We start from the raw sequence: 18,337 nt of genomic DNA, 5'->3' as shown, positions 1-18,337 counted from the left end.
TTCTGAAAATACTCTGAAACACGAGTCTCACTGAGCAAGTCCATGCTGTAGAACAGAATCATCTGGCTGCACTTCATTCTTATTCTGCTATAGGGGGAAAGCACTCTGGCTTGCTTGAATTTCTTTAATTCAATCCCTGTCATTGTGGATGGCACCAAGTAAAGGATGCAGCTTTGGTGTTGCCTTAAAAATAATGATGGATGGAATTGTTTTGATGGAACATTTGCATGCAGGGAAACACAAACTATCATGAAAACGGACAAGAACACTAGCAAAGCCTTGAAAAACTAGAAATTTCAGTGTGGTAGGTTGCTGCTGTTGAAAACTGTAACATACAGCTAGTAGTAGGAGGAAAAAGCCATGTGAAATAGGCAGCCAGTGGCAGGTTTTATACCCTCAGTCTACATCTGATAAGTCAGACAACGAAACACTGATTCACGCAAACAAACACTAATTTGAAGCAGTTTTAATAAATAGTCATATGAGTTGTTTGAGGTTAATATAATCGTTATATCTGAAACAAAGTCTTTTGGAACATTAAGAACTTAAAATGAACATGTACAAGTGAAAAGAAAACAGATTATGATCCCATGCTAGGCAATAAAACTGTACTCAGGAAGTAGAGAGTCACATCCTGCAAATTCACATCTCTGGTCCATTAAAAAAAAAAAAGAAAAGAAAAAAAAAAGATCAGTTTACTTTGTGCTTGCTCTTGTCAGTCTGTTGGTCAGTCAAGTCAGGCAGCAAATTCTGACACGAATACACTCGCAAGTGAATAAGGTCAGTTTCTCATGTCTTCATATTCTCTGGCTCAGTACTGAACAGAAATATTAATTAGATAAACCAAAACTCCATCCTCCCACAAACGAAAACAGCATCAGTGGTGATAAAAGCCAAGGAGGATTTCAACCTATCCCTGTAATTTTTCCTCTAAATAGTGTTTGTGATTATAATAATGTAAAGAGTTTAGCATGTTAAACAGAGAATAATCTTTATAGAAGCAGGTAGGGTTTTCTGTCACCGGCTGGACCGAGCAAGACGGACAAGATCTCAGCATCAGTATCGTTTTAAAGCATTTGGAGTTGAGTATTAATGTCTGCTGTTAAACAATGTGTTCTACATAAACAACTTAAATCGATTGCATATTGTATAAGTGCAAGAATGTGGCTAATATGAACAAGCAACAGTCTAAACTGCCTCTTCTCATCAGGCTGAATGCAAAAATCACTCACAGTCTCTTCCGTCCCCCTTATCATGTGAAACATCAGAAGGCTATACAGTTAAACCCCTAAAACACATGGTTTGTCTTTATGAATATGGTGATATTAGGATGGCTGCTACTTTAATGAAAAAAGAAAAATTATAATTTGGTCACTTAACAGATAAACACCTTGCCCTCATGTATTTACATTTTTCAATGTGCAACATCAGCATTGGTAAGTATGTACATGCCATCTAACTGTTAATCCTGTGTATGCACAATACAAGAGAGCTGAAAATCAGTTCTGCAATACTGCCATCCACACCGAGTGCGACAGAAATGAGAGCGAGGAGCATCTGAACCAGCTGTCAGCCCTACAACACAACCATGGTATCGAAGTCAGATTAAAAGGAGCATCTGTTTAGTCTCTAGATGATCAGTAATATGAACAGACGGCATGTTTTACCAGCTATAGGGTCCTCTAGTAGCTGAAGCATTGCACAGTGTGCCTGCACCCTTCTCCGATCCGGGACAGACGGGATCTCACAGCCACTTGCTCGAGTGCACCCTCTCGTGCACATTCACGACTAGTTAACCCGCAGCTACGTGCACCAGGTCCTCAGAGCTGTGATTTTAGAAATTAAAAAAAGCAACCTCTAGGCTTGAGCAGTGCTGCTCTGGTATAGTGTTCTCTCCTTGTGTCCCACGGCAACATCACAGGGTGGAGTAGAACAGGATGTAGGCCGCAGAGGACTTGACGGTGGAGGTGGAGATATCGGACACCTCGTGGTCGTCGAACTTGTACCAGCGCTGCTTGAGGACGTTCTTACAGTAGGCTGTGTAGTGGCCGCCATCTAAGCCCCCGTAGTGGTTCTGGTAGTGGAAAAGAAGGAGGTTAAGCTCGTCTGAACAGCTAGATATATACATTTAATGGGTACTTATAAAGTTCTAGAGGCTGCAGTTTTTAAAGTGTGCTAAACAAACAAACAAACATACATACAAACATACATACATACATACATACAATTGATCTGGATGTCAAGTGGCCAAGAACATTTGTACTTGTATGGTTTAGAAGCTACTGGTCCAGTAAAACTAATTTGTTGTTGGCTTGTTTATTGTTGTACTGGTTTCATGAACAACAAGATGTGATCAAAAAGTTCTGGGACTGTTCATGGTCCACGTGACTGCGGTAAAATGATGCACGTGTAACATGTGCCAGTAGTAACTGGCACATGTCTGGAGACTGCTTTGACCATTGGTAGGACCATGGAATACAACTGGAGCAGAGAAGAAAAACATAACACTTTCTGCACCAGTCTGCAGCCCAGGATGAGCTACCCTTCATGTTGACGATCAGTAACGGTGATCAGAGGTGTGTTTCCAGCAAACACCAAGAGAAAAAACAGCATCCGTAGTGTCCAAGACTGGACAGGTCAGGAGATCAGCAAGAACAAGCCCTTTCAGTTTTTAGCATTCAAGCTGTTCTGTACCAGAAATTAGTCCTGCAGGGTCAGACTATCAAGACAGAGTTCTAATGCAACATCCTGAGGTGTCTGAGGCCTGAAATGTCATGCAATAGCTGGCAGACGTTCTGGTGCAACCGATCACAGTGCAACAAAACAACCTACCACAGTTGCTAGATTTGGCTCCCTGTGATTCCTTCCTCTTTCCCAAAATAAAAGTCAAGTTCAAAGATCAACATTTTGACACAGTTTGGACATTTGGCATCACTGCTGATGGCTCTTGACATGTTTACATAATAGAACTTCCAGGGAGCGTTACAAACGTTGCACAAGTGCTGGGCGCAGTGTATTGCTGCACAAGGAGACAACTTCAAGTGGGATGTTGACCAAGTACGGCTTTAGATTTTTTTTTTTTAAGAACAGTCTCAAAACTTTTTGAACACCCTTCATATTGTAAAAGCCTCCAATTTCCTAATTTTTGCTGAAACATATTATTTTTCTTTTTTTGTTTGTTTTTACTGTTCACTTCTTAACATCCATCCATTCTCTGGAGCCTATCCCAGCTGACTTAGGGCGAAGGCAGGGGACACCCTGGACAGGTCGCCAGTCGATCACAGGGCTAAACTTAGAGACAGACGACCAAGCGAACCCGGAGAGAACCCATGCTACACGGGAAGAACATGCAAACTCCACACAGAAAGATCCCACCGGGATGTGAACCGGCGATCTTCTTGCTGCGAAGCAACAGTGCTAACCAACTGCACCACCTTGCAGCCCCCACTTCTTAACAGCATTAATTTAATTTCTACTTACAGAAACTCCATAAAGGTTGTATCTCTTCAGACTCTGTTTGGGTCCAATAACATACTGAGCCAGGTCCAGACTATCTAGAGGGAAGTCGACAGACGTCTGCAGCTTTTGCTTCCATCTACCCTCATAGGAGAACCTGAAGAAATTACACCCATTAAAGAAAACAGTACAAAATACAGTCCAGCTCAAAATTCTTAGAAATACTTCAAAGTCTATCTCGCAAACACCAGCAGTGAGTATTGCAGAAGTATCATAAAATATGCTTTCACTATATCACAATAATTGCCACTTTAAGCGTCACTACAGACCGTTTTAAGTGCACCAGGAGAATGGGTGGGACCTTCCAGATCTCCAGTTTCTTGGTGGAATCTCTGTGGGCTTTGCAGTGTCTGCAGAAGACTTTGTTGTTGTCGGTCAGCTTCTCTTCTTTGGAGAATAGTCTCAGACAATCCTGGCAAGAAGCAGCAAAACATTCCAAACACATACCATAAAACAAACTGTTATGGCTTCAGATACAGTAACTGTTTTTCCTGTTGTTTTGTTGAGACTCCTTTGTTATTGACATAGACGCTCAAGAACATTATGATCCTCTTTCAGATAACAGTTCAACTAACTTGACAGTAAGGTGAAAATGGTGTATAAATATTCACTTTATTTACTTAGTTTGACATCTTATCTATTCTTTTTTTTTTTTTCCTGTCCTCAACCAAGAATGTCAGTACTGCAAAGGAAACTGACCACAGAAATGTTTCCACTTGCCCCGATAAAAGGACATGGCACAAAAATGGTCTTTCTGACAAGCTTATTAGACATTATTTAATATTTGACTGACCTGTAGGGAGCACTTGCTGGTGGAGGCCAGAGGCAGCGACAGGTACATAAAGGTCTCAAATGTCCGTGACTTGCGATGGCAGGTCAGACACTGCACAGTGGACTTGAACTGCCCCTGGAACAGCGCAACAATGATGGACTCGTTCAGCAGCTTGTGTTTGCTCCAGGCCACATCGGCCGCTGTCTGATCGTCCAGATGGTCGTTATCCTCCTCCTTGTACCGCTTCCTGTTGTCCGCCTGATGACAGAGGTGGGAAAACAACATGATGCTACATAGAAACAACTGCAACTTTAGGTCAGCAAAACCTGTCTTGATGACCCCATTAAAGCTCAGTGACTGATGGCAGATACCAAATATACCAGCCTGAATGATACGACTGCAGTTAGCAGTGAAGAAAAAACTCACTGACAACTACAGACTGCATTTCAAAGGGATAATTTTTCAAAGTGATAACACAACTAATATTGTATAGCTTTATTAGCATGCAGTTCAGCCAGTTCACTCTCAGTATGATAGGCAGGAAGCTGTGAGTGGCAGGTTCACACTTGCTAATTAATGTCTCATTAATTAGTATGGCTGACATCAATTATCCTAAAGGGACAAAAGTTGACTGGGACTGGGCCGGTCTGATGACAGACAGGTCTGGACATCACACAAAAGGGATGTGATGAGATGGGGAGTGTGTCATGACAAATGCACGTCACCAGCTGCTACAACCTAATCGCCACCTCTCGATTTGAAATAACTGGACAAGTGAAATGGGGTGGATGTATTACCCAAACTCAACCCCAGGTGGAGACATTCATCACAGTAACTCTGAGCTGTTTACTCTTCAAAGAACTATCCTCTGACAGCTCAAAAGTGGCCTTCACTGAGAAAAATGCCTTTGAAAACAATCTCTTTACTGTTTTAGCAAGTTTAAAAATAGAAAAAAAAAAAAAAAACCTAACAATCAAGCTACAAAATGATCCTTTTCTTTATTTTTACCATTTAGAACCAATTCACCTACTCCTTTTCCCCCATTCAAATGCACATGAAGCCAGTAAAAGAATCAGTCGGTACAGGCAATGAGCATGTCTTGGGTCTACATGCACAGAGGTTCTGACGGAGCATCAGACCAGACAGATGCAGACACACCACACTCACACTGCCGCAGGAGGACCAAGGACACACAGCTATTTACTTACTCTCTAATTTGCCATCAAAATGAAACCCAGTGAAAAAAAAAACAGAAAGAAGGAAAACGATAAAAAGACTAAGTTTTATTGTTAACAGGCAAATGTGCAACAACATACAGGGGTAGCAGAAGGCAAGCCTTAGAAAGCCATGGGTCAAAGGAGCAAATTACTTTATATTTAATTACTGAATTCTTAACTCATTGAGCGTATTTAGATGTAAATGGTTCTCTTCTCACTGAAACCTTTCTAAGACTTAATTTATAGCACACTGGTCTTAGCCTTGAATAAAAGTGTGAGCACTACCTTGTTGAGGTCCTCGTGGAGTCCATCCATGAGGAACAGCAGCAGCTCCTGGGAGTCTTGCTGATCATAGGAAGAAAACTGCTCATTGATCTTGCCTATGGTGATCTTGAAGTCCCGTGGACTGATGCACTTGTACAGACCCGCCCACAGGGCCTTCATGATCACACCAAACTCCTCCGCCACCTCGCCTTTATGGCCAAGAATGTTGTATCTAACAGAGGAATAGAACCGATACAGAGATGTAACATATATTCCCTTGTATGTGCTTCTCTAGAGTTGAGTAATTCCACTTATCTGACCTGTTGATGTCCTCCAAGTAGTAGTTGTTGTTGAAGTAATCAGCCATGGCAGGAGTGTTGCAAAGACACTGTAAGATAGAGTTCATATAGCATGTGTTGCCCAGGTTACGAAGGCCAGTCAGTGATGCACCCAGACCTCCAAATGTAGGATTCAGGTTGCGAATTTTGGCCGCCGAAGGCCGCACAATCTCCACTTTAGAATAGACTTTAGCATTGGCAGGCCTGGTGAAGAGAGGGGGGCAGAATGAGAGAATACCAGATTAGTTTCTGCAGAGATAAGATTAAAAGAAATACAGTGTTGTAAGACATCCAAACAAACAGGGTGTAATTAGCTTCCAACAGATGCTAAAGGTAGCACATTATTCACTTGTCACAGCTGTTGGAACACATTGCAGGAATTAACTGGGGGTAGAACCCAGTAAGCACTACTTCAGCAGACATCATGTCAAACTATGTCTACACACAAGATTGCATCTAAATTTGGCTGAAAAGTGACAATATTGACAGCTGTGTTACATTTTACAGACTATAAACCTATAATCCATTATGAAACAGCCTCTAAGTAAATACACAATGATATATAGCCAAGGGAAATGCTAATTTAACAGCAGTCTTACTGTCTAGACATCCTTTTACCATTAAACCACTAAATCAATCCTGGAGTCTGGAACCTAAAATCATTACCAACAGGGGCAGGAACTCACTTTGCTATATCCATATACACACAGTGATAAGAGGAAAAAGAAACAAATAAATCACTGCTACAACAATCCTAAAATCATTACCATCTTTATGACTATATTGCAATCGGTTTCTAATATTTTTCCGCCCCACAAAAGCTTATCTGATGCACATAAATACCCAAAGTACAGCACTGAATACAACAAACATTTTCACAGATGCAGTAATAATTTACTTCTATAATGATTTATAATGTACAAAGACTTTGTTTGGTCACTCCTTGAATGCGACAGGCAGAAAAGGCAAATCGTTCTGTGTGACTTACTTGGTTTCTCTGTTGATGGTGGGTGTGATGGCAGCAGTAGTCGGAGCGGCAGCCTTCTTCTGGGCCTCCTCTCTCAGCTCCTGGCTGATGTCTGGGGAGGAGTAGGAGCGTTTCAGTTTCGACTGTTCCCGCTCTCGTTCACGGTTGGTGTCTGGCTCAGCTGGCCGTGGAGGTTTCTGCTTGACCGTCGGCGGTGTGGAGGGTGGGGTCTGAGGAACGGTGACCTCAGGGGGGTACAGGTGAACACGGTTGGTTGGGGAATGGTAGTATCTGTAGGTTCCTGTCACTGTGTCAAGGAACTAGGCATAAAAAGAGGAGAACAGGAAGAGAAATAAAGCATTAGGCATCAGTGAAGCTATTCATTTAACTTTCATCTTTAGTGACTCTTATTTATAGTTTAAATATCTGGTACCTTCATCCAACCATCTGGAAGGCCTGGCACACTCCTACCCATCTCCTCACTTCTTGCTCTGGTCAGGGGCTCCCTCTTTGAAAGGAAACACACATTGACTTTATTTAAAAGAGCAATACAAAAATAATTATGAGGAAGTTTCTCACAAAGTCTTCGACAAGCCTGACAAACTTGCATATTACTAATTGCAACGTACATTTACACTGGCAAACGTAAACGCTGTACTCTCACACAAATCAACAAGTTTGAGAACCGCCACAACACTAACTTGGGCCTTCAGTCCTTCTTCAAATTTGATAATGAGCAAACTTAAACTGTATACATAGTTATTGCATTTCTCTTTGTGGCTGTGGACAAAAAGTATCTGTATTAGTGATGAAAACTTAATTCACTGACATTAATTTTTTTAATCAAGAAATATGGACAGACAGAAAGACAATACAACCTAGAGGGTGAGCGTAAGAGAAAAAGCATACAGAGGGAACTGAAAGGAAAACCTAACTTAATTTGGTACTTCTGCAATGTAATAATACAGCTTAGAAGAAGTGCGTGGAACCAGAGCTGCAGATAAACAGCCATCTCTTGGTCGAATGTGGACAAAATGTGCATTCTGAGGATCAACAATACAACACATGGCAGCAGTATAAAAGGGGATTACATAATTGGATGGATTGGATGTAATATCTTTGAAAAGGATTGTCTTTTGGGCGCAAAGCTTTTCTTCAGAGCTAAAGAAAAGAGCTGCATTTAGCTCTAGAGCTAAATGTAGATTGATAAATTGTCTGTTTAGAAAGTGTTTGGACATGTTTATTTGTGGTCTCTTGGTTTAGAATGTACGATGCTGCCAAAGGATTTCACAAGTTCCCTGTGGACTACCTTTATTTTTCATTTTGTTTATGCACTTTCTCACTGACGCAGAGGTTAAATGAAGCATGTCATGGTGATTAAAGCCGACAGAAAATAGAACTCACCTTTATTTCACTAACAATGTGGTTGGGTGCAGGGGAATCCAGAGACATACTCTTGGAGGGTGTGTCTGAATTCTGCTCCTTTCCCCTCCTCTCCTTCTCGTTCCACACCTTGTTCTCTTTGTCCTCCTCTTCTTCTGCCTTCTGCCTCTCCAGTCTCTTTTTATCCTGATGTCCTTTCTCCTCGTCTTCCTTCTTTTTCTTCTCACTTTCCTCCTTTTCTAGCTTCTCTTTCAACTCCTTGTCTTTCTGCTCCCTCTCTCGTCTCTCCTCCTCTAAACGACGTTCATGGTTGCGTTTTTCCTGCTCTTGCCTCGCCTTCTCCATCACTGCCACCGCTTCAGAGTGTATTTGACTTTGTTCTTCTTTAGACAGACTAGTGCTGGGAGTGAAGGGTGGTTTGGCTGAGCGGTCCGGGACAACTGGGCCATTCTGGGTGGAGTCCTTTGCTGACCCATTCTGGCTGGGCTGAGGTTCATCCGACGCCCGGCCAGCAGGTTTCTTGGTGCGGTCAAACTGGGACAGGAGAACAGGCAGATTAAACAAAACATGAGTCCCATATATTTATTTATTTTTTGCTTTCTCCAAAGGTTTAAAATATTCAGGGTAGATACAATACCTGTGGGAAGGCCTTGGCTGTTGCAGGCGACTGGCTGGATGTGCTTGTTGCAGAGCCCTTCTTACTAGGGTCTGGCCCAGAATTTGTGGAGCCTGTGATGGGGGAATCGACAGTGTCTGGCAACTTATCGGCAACCATGGAAGTTTTGGATGTGGGGGGTTCTGCTGGTGCAACCCCGTTCACCAGTGAAGGAGCTGAAGGTTCCTGAGGCTCGGGTAAAACCTCAGGCTCTGGTGGAGGTGGAGTCGGAGGCTTTGGTTCCTCAAGGGATGGGTAGCTAAAGTTCACTGTTTGAAATATCAAAGAAAGTGAATTCAAAAGCAAATCAAATATTTGATATGCAATACAGTTAACAGAGCATTTATTATTGTTATTACTACAGAGACTTATTAAAAGAGCCAGAAAAATGTGCTTTGGAAACTAGAGTATACACTTATTACCCAATTGATTTCATTTGTGGAGTGTTTGTGTATATTAGTTTCATTTATTTGCTTTTATAATTTCTTAAAGTAAAGAAGTTAAAAGCCCAGGGCCTTATCTATATGAAGCGCCAAAGCTTCTGGGTGTATAATGTGCTGGCGATACTCACGCTGAGGGAGGGTGTTAGTAATAGTCTGTCTCGGGGGTCGAACTTTAGCGTTGGTCGTGAACATGGGATAAAACAACAGCCAGTTCTCATAACCACCCTCCAACACCAGAGGCTCACTACGCAGGATGGTGATGCTGTCCCACTGTGGAGTTTGCAAACACATAACTGTATGTAACAGGAAATTCTGCTGTTGTTATTCACATATACATGAGAACACAAATGGCAAACTCACACACATTTGCACAATTACCTTAAAGAGGGCATCTTTGAGGCTCTGCAAGATGGTGCCCAGTTTGAGGTCAGTGACAGAACTGAACCAGTCCAGCAGGATGATATAATCCACGAATCCCCGCCGCCTCCAATGTTCTTTGGACATTTCCGGCAGCTTGGCCTCAATCTGATTCACAGTGATTCTGGAAAGTCGTGACATGCCAGTTCAGGAGTCAGATTTGGGATGTGTTTAACAGTGAATAACACAAACAAAGGGAATACTACAACAAATTCACACAAGAAAAAATTCCAAAACTACATTACGAATTCCACATGCATGTTTAAATAATAATGTATGATGCCTTGCGTCTCACCCGGGGCTAATGGCCTCTTCAGGCACGCTGATGCAGTTCTGGGCTGGAACCTGAATGTGAGACTCCTCAAAGTCTCTGCTGCTGCGGGCATCCATGACAATTATTGTGATTGTCTGGTCCTTCATCATGTGGAAAAGTTTCTCGGCTGTGATCCCACCCGCAGGCAACGCAGCTATCAGACAGACAATCAGTCAATAAATCAAGCCAAGACAGGAAAATGTACACACTATCAATTTTTAGAAAAAAAGATTGCATGTGAGAAAATGTACAGGCAGCTCAGAGAGAACTTAACATGTTTATCACAACTTGTTTTTTTTATATTTAGCTTACCTTTAGAAATTACATTCTTCAGTTCATTCTGCTCTCCTTTTACCTGACATACAAAAACAAAGAGGTTCATCCCATTTTAATTTGAATGTATTTCTACTTACACAAAATAATTTATTTTATAAGATTATATATACATATTAAATTACTTAAAAAAAAAACAAAAAACATTATTTAGAACCCTGTTGTTCACATATTTTCTAATTGACTCATAGTTTTGGTGTTATTGTCGGTCGGATGTCAAATATAGACTTAAGACCGTAAATTTAGTCAGTGTGAATTCAAATAAAACCTACAATATTCATTTATATTCTAATGCACAATATAAAGTTTAGTTGGGCAGAGAGAAGAGAAGGTTTGAAGGCTTTGTTCTGATTAAATTGTAACCCTGTTCTTTGAAAAAGGCATGCATGTTAGGAAATGTTTTACAAAGTGTATTCAGTAACTACAACTGAAACATATGCTTGCCATCACTAACCATTGTCCTGTAGGTCATGTTTTTTGCATGGCTGATTTATTTATGCAACCAAGCTAATACTTGGTGTATCAGCTATATCTCAATTGAGCATGCCAATCACTGTACCTGGCTTTAATTCAATTCAGCCACCCACGTACGTTGCAAATAGCATTTAAACAGACAAGTAAGTCTCACTGAAATAAATGCGTCTTAAAGTGGATACCACCAGATTCATTAGCTAACATCTCTACCTTTTTACTGTCCTTTTTGTTTGCAGAGGATGCTTTTGGAGAGCTCCGACCACTATCTTTTTCTGTCATTTCCTCCCTCCTCTTCTTCTCCTCTTGTCTCTCCTTCTCCTCAAGTTTTTTCCGGACCTCAACCTCCTCATACCTGTTGTAAATATACAGGTAAACTTAGTCAAATACAAACAAATGTGCCAAAATACATGTTCTGATATCCTATTTTGCAGTTTATGCATTAAGACAGTGTATGCTAAGACAACTAACCTGAGTTTAAGGCTTTCAGACAGCTTCTCTGCTTCCTCGATGGCTTTCTTAAAGCTGGTTGGCCCGAGCATGGTCATGTAATACTCCTATGCACAATGGAGAAGAAAGGCGTTATTTTGAAATAATTCACTTCAATTCTCTGTGCATTTCCACTGGTCAACAAGTCTTCCCTGAAGAAACACTACACCTTTAATTAAACCACAAAAACACATGAAAACACAATTAACTATACCGGCTGCTGCTTGAAGTCTGGCCTTTTCTTGATGATGTCATATACTGTTAAGTACTTCATGTACAGCACATAAGCTTTCTCCTCATCTCTGTCCAAGCGACACTCCTCTGCCGCCTTGAAGATTTTGCAGGCACTCTGAACATAGCTGCAACACAGCAAAGAAAAAATACTGTCATTATAATGTGATTGCAATGTTGTGGGTTAAGCTCTGTTGCATGTTAACCTTGTGTCTGTCCCTCAACTTTCCGATGCTAGAAAGGGGCAGAAACATACATCTTCTCTGTGTTGTGAATTTCCTTTGCAGAGCTTCTGATTAAACATATCACTTGCATCACATAATTTATGCACACAAGGGCTGAATGCAAAACAATCACATTGTGGTTAGCTTGACAGATATTGCAACGTTTGTCATGATTTTAATAGGAATGCTTGTTTTTCCTCTCATTTCCATTTTAAAAAATATAAAAAATTACACGTGAATATGATTTTTGCTGTAATGTGTACCAAACATTCACATTCCCTTGTGTCTGGAGAATATGATTTGTAAGCCGGGACATCTCTGTTGCTTGAAATCGCTTCGTTTATAACAGTGTCTTGTTGTTGTCTTGATACTGCACCTGTTATTTCGATAAGGTTTTGATAAATCATTAAGCTCTATTGTGTGACACCTACTGGGGTGATAATAGCAAACATAAAAACCCGACAGTACCTTCTGGTGCTTGTCTTGTCTGGCTTGATTTCAGCTTTTTTATTGAGGTCACCCAGTGATGTGGACAGGTACAGCTCTTTTACCCCAGTGGATACTGCAGGCATCTTGGCAGATGTTTTCAATCAGAGCTCACAGGCAGGCAACCAGTCAGTGCTGTACACAAGCTCTGGACATCTCTGGAAAAATGTTTTTGACAGCAAAGTAAAGTAAAAGTAAAAAAATAAACAAAAAAAAAAAAACACATGTAAAACACTCTTGGTATAATTATAAACGTTAATTCACTGTAAAAGCTCCTGGTGTTATGTTTCTGCGACATGACAGTTTACGTAGTATTTAAAAACTGCCAAAAAATAATGACATGTCAAGCTAAAAACATGCCATGACAGGTTAAGCTACTTCTAGCTACCGCACCGTGTTGCTCTCACAGCGGTTAGCTTGTTGCTGTAGTTAGCTGGCGCAGAACATGTCAACACTGACGACAACAACATTACATACTTTTCCTGCGAACGTTAGCCAAGATCATCTGCCTCCACTCTTGTGGTCGCTAGTCAGCTAATGGACAGTAAAACCGATCAACTAGGAGCATAAAACCGCCCACTGGCTTGATATAAACACAGCTGAGCCAATTAAATGTTAACTTAGCTTTGTTATCTTCCGAGCTAGCCTGCTAGCTTCGCTAGTTAGCAAGCGCTGAGCTCACGCAGATACGCGTTAGGTTAGCTACGGTCACCTGCTCACTACGGCGCCGGCAAGTAAGGCTGAAATCACATTCAACATGGAAGAAATATCCGCTAGTCATAATGCCGAGTCATATACAGCATCATGTCGTTTTGTAAGACAGAGTTAATAGGAAAAAAATACCTCTTTCTAATCCGTTGCTTCCACTTCAGCTACTTTTTTGACAGCTGATTCCTGATTTCTTGTTCCGCTTCCTCTTCTTCTTCCGCCCCCTCTTCTTCTTCGTCTTCGTGTTTTGCTGCAGCTGCCACCCTGTGTGTTGTATTACTGCCACCTTCTGGTGTGTATTTCCGGCTTCTCTGACTACTTGACCCTCACTGTTTGCTCACAAAAACAGATTTATTTCATGCAGTGTGTAGTTTTCAAGCTGCACTGATGTCAAGTTTGTTATTTAATAGCATAATCATTTAACCTTTGCACCACCTCAAGCTGCTGTAACTATTTCTAACATTAAAAAAAAAATAAATAAATCCTTGGATTTGCTACACTTGCTGCTTATTAGGCTCACAACACTTGTTTTTGCACTTTAGGGGTTTGACTGCATGGTGACTCGTGGGCTAGCACCGTCGCCTCATGGCTAGAAGATCCCTGGTTAGGACATCTGGGATCTTTCTGCGTGGACTTTGCATGTTCTCCCTGTGCAGTGTGGGTTCTCTCCTGGTTTTCCGACTTCCTCTCACAGTCCAAAGACATGTTGAGGTTAATTGGTGATTCTAAATTGTCCGTAGGTGTGAATGTGAGTGTGGTTGTTTGTCTCTCTGTGTGGCCCTGCAATAGACTGGAACCTGTCCAGGGTGCGTCAAATTCCTTGTCTGTGAAAACCTACGAGGCAATAAAAGCAATTCTGACTGTGATTTCTCTGCACCGCGCTGTGCACTTGCATTGCATGTACAAATTAAATCTATTTCAGTTTTATTTATATACAGTATGTCACAACACTAACAAGTCACATGACATCGAGGAGGAAAAATGATTAACGGGCCCCAATTTGGACATTTTCACTTAGGGGTCTACTCACTTTTGCTGCCAGCGGTTTAGACATTATTGGCTGTGTAGTGAGTTATTTTGAGGGGACAGCAAATTTACACTGTTACGCAAGCTGTACACTGACTACATTGTAGCAAAGTGTCATTTCTTCAGTGTTGTGTCATGAAAAGATAAAATATTTGCAGAAAAGTTTGTGGCATACTGTAGCTCTTATTCTCAATATGTGTCATTTCAAGGCACCTCACATCGTAAGATAAAGACCTTACAATATTATAGTACAGAGAGAAACCTAACAAATCCAAAGATTCCCTTTGAGCTTGCTTTTTGGCGACAGTGGGAAAACTCCTCTTGAACAAAAGGAACCCTCCAGCAGAACCAGGTTAGGGAGGCTGGCATCTGCCTCGACTGTTGGCGTGAGGGTAAAGGGGAGAGAGAGAACAGGATGGTAGATGGAAAACAGACAGTCAGAGCATAAAAGAACAATAAACACTGTCAAGGTTAGAGAGGCCAGTTACTCTAGATCATAAACATGTAACTGTGCACCCACAGAGAGGACAAAACACCAATTACAGGAGAGAGAAGACTAAGTTATGGACAAATGCACATAAATGTATTAGGAGAGAGAAAGAGGAAAATAAAGGTGCTCAGTGCATCATGGAAAGGCCCCCAGCTGTTTTGATCTATGGCAGCAAATATGATTTCTCTGGTGTCTGTAGAGCTCTAACCGCAGCATTTTGGTTTAGCTGGAAAAAGCAAGGCTCATGTTCCTCAGAGTTGCATTCGAGGTCAAGACAACTTTAAGATTAGACAGTGTGCTTCATCAGGGTTTAGAGCCAAATAGTTTAAGTTTAAATAACTGATCTTTTACATTTGGTTTCATAGATAATTATACCTGGATGTCATCTGCATAGAAACGAAAGCAGTGTCTCCTAATAATATTTCCTTTAAAACAAGTCTATATACATCGCTGTTAGTGTGAGAGTCCAATATTTTATGTTGCCAAGCTGTTGCCTAACATTTATGTTGGGTTAATATAATGTTTATGTCTATATTTGACTGGCCAAAGATAAGATGAAATGTTTCTGTCAGGGATTTAAAGGCTCTAACTTTCAGCCTCCGCCACTTTTTCCATGTGCAGCCACACACTCCCTGCATATTAATCTCAAGTGTCCTGGAGGATTCTCTCTGTTTCCATTTCTGATACTTTATACATCCTGAAAATTGTACTGCAGTCTTTTTTAAAAATAAAAATTAACCAATTTTTATACAGATTTCACCACACTCATCTAGTTTAAAGTGTTTCTAGTGAATCATTATCCAGATATGCTCACTAGTCTGTTTTAAAGATGAATACTCTCATATTTATGTCTGGCACAGTCTTATAAAGTGATATTTTAATTTATCTGAACTTTATCAGGTAAAAAAGGTGAAAGCAGTGTATATAAAACAACAGTCAGATCTTGGGACTAGAAATCAAAACGACACAGTACACAACCCTTTCAACACACTGTGGTTATGACTGTAGTCGCATTGAATGCATCATAAATGTTTCACAATCATTGTACAGTATTGTTTGACTGTGCAATTAAACAGCTTGGCCACATAAACATTAACATTTGATGTGGGCTTTAAAATGCATCCAGAGTTAGGAGCTTAGCTTTGCACGAATATGTGAATTAAGAGCTCTTTTGTTGTGTTTGTACAACAACAATAGGATTATAAAATACAAGTACACAGTAAAGCACTCAGACACACCAGGTTGACAATCAGTTTGGTCATCTGGACATTCAGTGGCTTAACTGGAACACTTAAGGGCTCAAGGGAATGCATTTCCATAAGATTTATATTCAATAAATGAACCACTCAGCTGCAAATTTAACATTAAAAATGAAAACAAAGGAAAAGATAAATTCAATGAAAGTAAAACTCAGATTAAATTAGTTAATATTCTGCATTACATTTTATTTTATGTATTTTTTACCCACAACCAAAGTTGCTGCCACCACAAATGAACATTTTTAAATCCACACTTCATTCCTGTTTCCCTTTTTTATTCACCTTCATTCACAGACGGTCTCATTCGTTTGTCTTTTCTGCATCTGCTCATGTCAAACTAAGTGTCCATTGCTTTTGACTTTCAGTTTGAATGATCAAGCCCACGGTTTTCTTTGTGAAAGGCCGAAGTCACGATGATATTCTCAGCTCATCTGAACAAAAGCAACAGAATAAGGACCCAACATGAAGCACTTTGACTTTGATGTCACAAGGAAGCGAGCAAGCTTCATTAGCACAATTATGGTTAAACCTGCTTTCATCAGGCTCAAACACACAAGGAGCACAATAGTCACAGTGTGCTGCGCTCCATATCCCATAACACTTATTTCTGTGCATTATACAACACACTCAGTGAGCATTAGTCACTGCTTGCTGCTGGGTGTCCTGCCTTCAGCAGGATCAAAAGCCTCAGTTATTGCTCCGATTTAAAGAACTTGTTTGGAGAGTTTAAAAGCAAACTTGAGCTTAACCCGTGTAGCGGTATAGAAACCTTATCTGTCAGATCGATCACATCTGCAGAATATGTGCAGGGTGTTACAAAAAAAACTGACTATTTAAAATCTACAGCAAGAGTTGCGCTGACACAAAGAGAAGGCAAAAAGCTTTAAAATGACACTGCTGCCAAAAATAAAATGAAAAAAAGCTTTTACAAAACAGTAAAAATCTAGCAGCAAGGGTGCCAGAAGTAATTAAATTATGGAATACCGTAACATTTAAAAAACATAAAAACACGGAAAAGAACAGCAAATACCTGTAAAATAATTATATATTTTTTAGCTGATTTAAATAGAGTCAAATACTATATTTCTACAGTCACACTGTAAAAGAAAAAAATAATGTTTGTGAAAATACTGATTTTTTTCATGTTCAACATGTAAATTGATCTTTTCTTTTCTTTTTTTTTTTTAAAAAGTGATTTTTAACAGGATATCAACAAAAGAGGAAAAAATCTGTAAGTAAACAGTATTAAAAAAATGTGTTACCATTTTTCATCCTTAAGATTCCTCCTTTTTTTTTCAAAATAGTGACAATATCTGTAGAATAACTATGTTTTTGCAGGTTTAAGCATAGTGAAAAATAGTGTCATTTTATGGTCAATGCTGGAAAAAAAATTATCATTTGTAAAAATATATACTTTGATATAGATGTTATTTACAGGTTAGAGACTTTTTTGTTTTTTTTAGATGTGAATAAATGTTTCTTCTCTGGGATTTTATTAGTTATCTGTAATTTCACACAACAGGAAATATTTCTAAAATAACAGAAAACAGTGCAAAAAAAAAAACGACATTATGTGTGAAGAAAAACGTGCATTCAGTGCTAAATAATACAGTACAGACTATCAAATAAACTTTCTGAAAATAATATATAAGTTTATTGAATCTGTAGTTTCCATAATAAAGAATAAGAACGGGTTTAAAATGGTTCAGATAAACATTCTCTGATGCTGTATTGATTTCAGAGAGTTGGTTTCCGCTCATCACAGTCTCTCTGGTGCAACACTAATGTTTACTTACTGTGTTTGAATGGTGGTTTGATTTGCATCCAACTATTAGTTTCCCCAAAGAGCCACATGAAAGCTATCACATGTCGAGCACAAAGCGCAGCAAACAGCACAGTGTGTGAACAGTCCAGGTGCTGCTCCAGCTTTTGTCAGAGTTTAAAAGGCAGCGATAAGCTGTGACATAGATGAGTTTAACCCTCATGATCCTATTACCTTTTTCCTGTGTGCTCATTCATTGTTCTTGTTTTTGCCTAATGCCTCCTGTATGTCACTTTTCGACCGGTTTGTGGAGACTCATTGTCCAGAGCATTCAGACCAGATATGACGAGGGAACAGCAGGGAATGTTAATTGTATCGATTTTTCACATGGCCATGTTGTAATAATATTTATATTAGTAAATTAGCTTAGCTTAGCATTAAGACTGGGAACAGGCAGTGATGGAGGAAGGATTCACATCATTTATTTATGTAAAAAATACTATTAACACAGTGTAAAAATACTGTTAATTAAAAAAAATTACTGCAGTGAAAGCATGTATTTTCTTGAAAATA

The 18,337-nt window shown here is 40.0% G+C and overlaps 1 protein-coding gene across 1 annotated transcript; it reads right to left on the bottom strand.

Moving 5' to 3' along the window:
• Positions 1–451: 451 nt before the first annotated feature.
• usp8 (ubiquitin specific peptidase 8) lies at positions 452–13,433 on the bottom strand. The gene is made up of 19 exons (XM_008289439.1): positions 13,363–13,433; positions 12,502–12,677; positions 11,793–11,937; positions 11,561–11,646; positions 11,303–11,444; positions 10,598–10,640; positions 10,268–10,439; positions 9,934–10,096; positions 9,684–9,825; positions 9,095–9,381; positions 8,479–8,991; positions 7,508–7,582; positions 7,096–7,394; positions 6,090–6,311; positions 5,791–6,001; positions 4,310–4,546; positions 3,786–3,928; positions 3,481–3,613; positions 452–2,074 (listed from the first exon to the last, which is right to left on the bottom strand). The coding sequence occupies exons 2-19, from the start codon at positions 12,603–12,605 to the stop codon at positions 1,916–1,918; spliced, it is 3,276 nt and encodes a 1,091-aa protein (XP_008287661.1). The 5' UTR covers positions 12,606–12,677; positions 13,363–13,433; the 3' UTR covers positions 452–1,915.
• Positions 13,434–18,337: the final 4,904 nt, after the last annotated feature.

This window comes from Stegastes partitus, unplaced genomic scaffold (assembly GCF_000690725.1).
Source record: "Stegastes partitus isolate 25-593 unplaced genomic scaffold, Stegastes_partitus-1.0.2 Scaffold615, whole genome shotgun sequence".
Lineage (NCBI taxonomy): Eukaryota > Metazoa > Chordata > Actinopteri > Pomacentridae > Stegastes > Stegastes partitus.
Note: the sequence above shows the minus strand (reverse complement) of the source record. Positions and strands in the feature narration are given on the sequence as shown.

What these genes read in the sequence shown, in the direction of transcription:
- usp8 (XM_008289439.1), bottom strand. Translation starts at nt 12,605, where the DNA reads ATGCCTGCAGTATCCACTGGGGTAAAAGAGCTGTACCTGTCCACATCA. An exon ending in TCTGAAAGCCTTAAACTCAG is followed by an intron (nt 11,445 to 11,560) that starts GTTAGTTGTCTT and finishes TATTTACAACAG; the next exon opens with GTATGAGGAGGTTGAGGTCC. An exon ending in GAAGAATGTAATTTCTAAAG is followed by an intron (nt 10,440 to 10,597) that starts GTAAGCTAAATA and finishes TCTGTCTGATAG; the next exon opens with CTGCGTTGCCTGCGGGTGGG.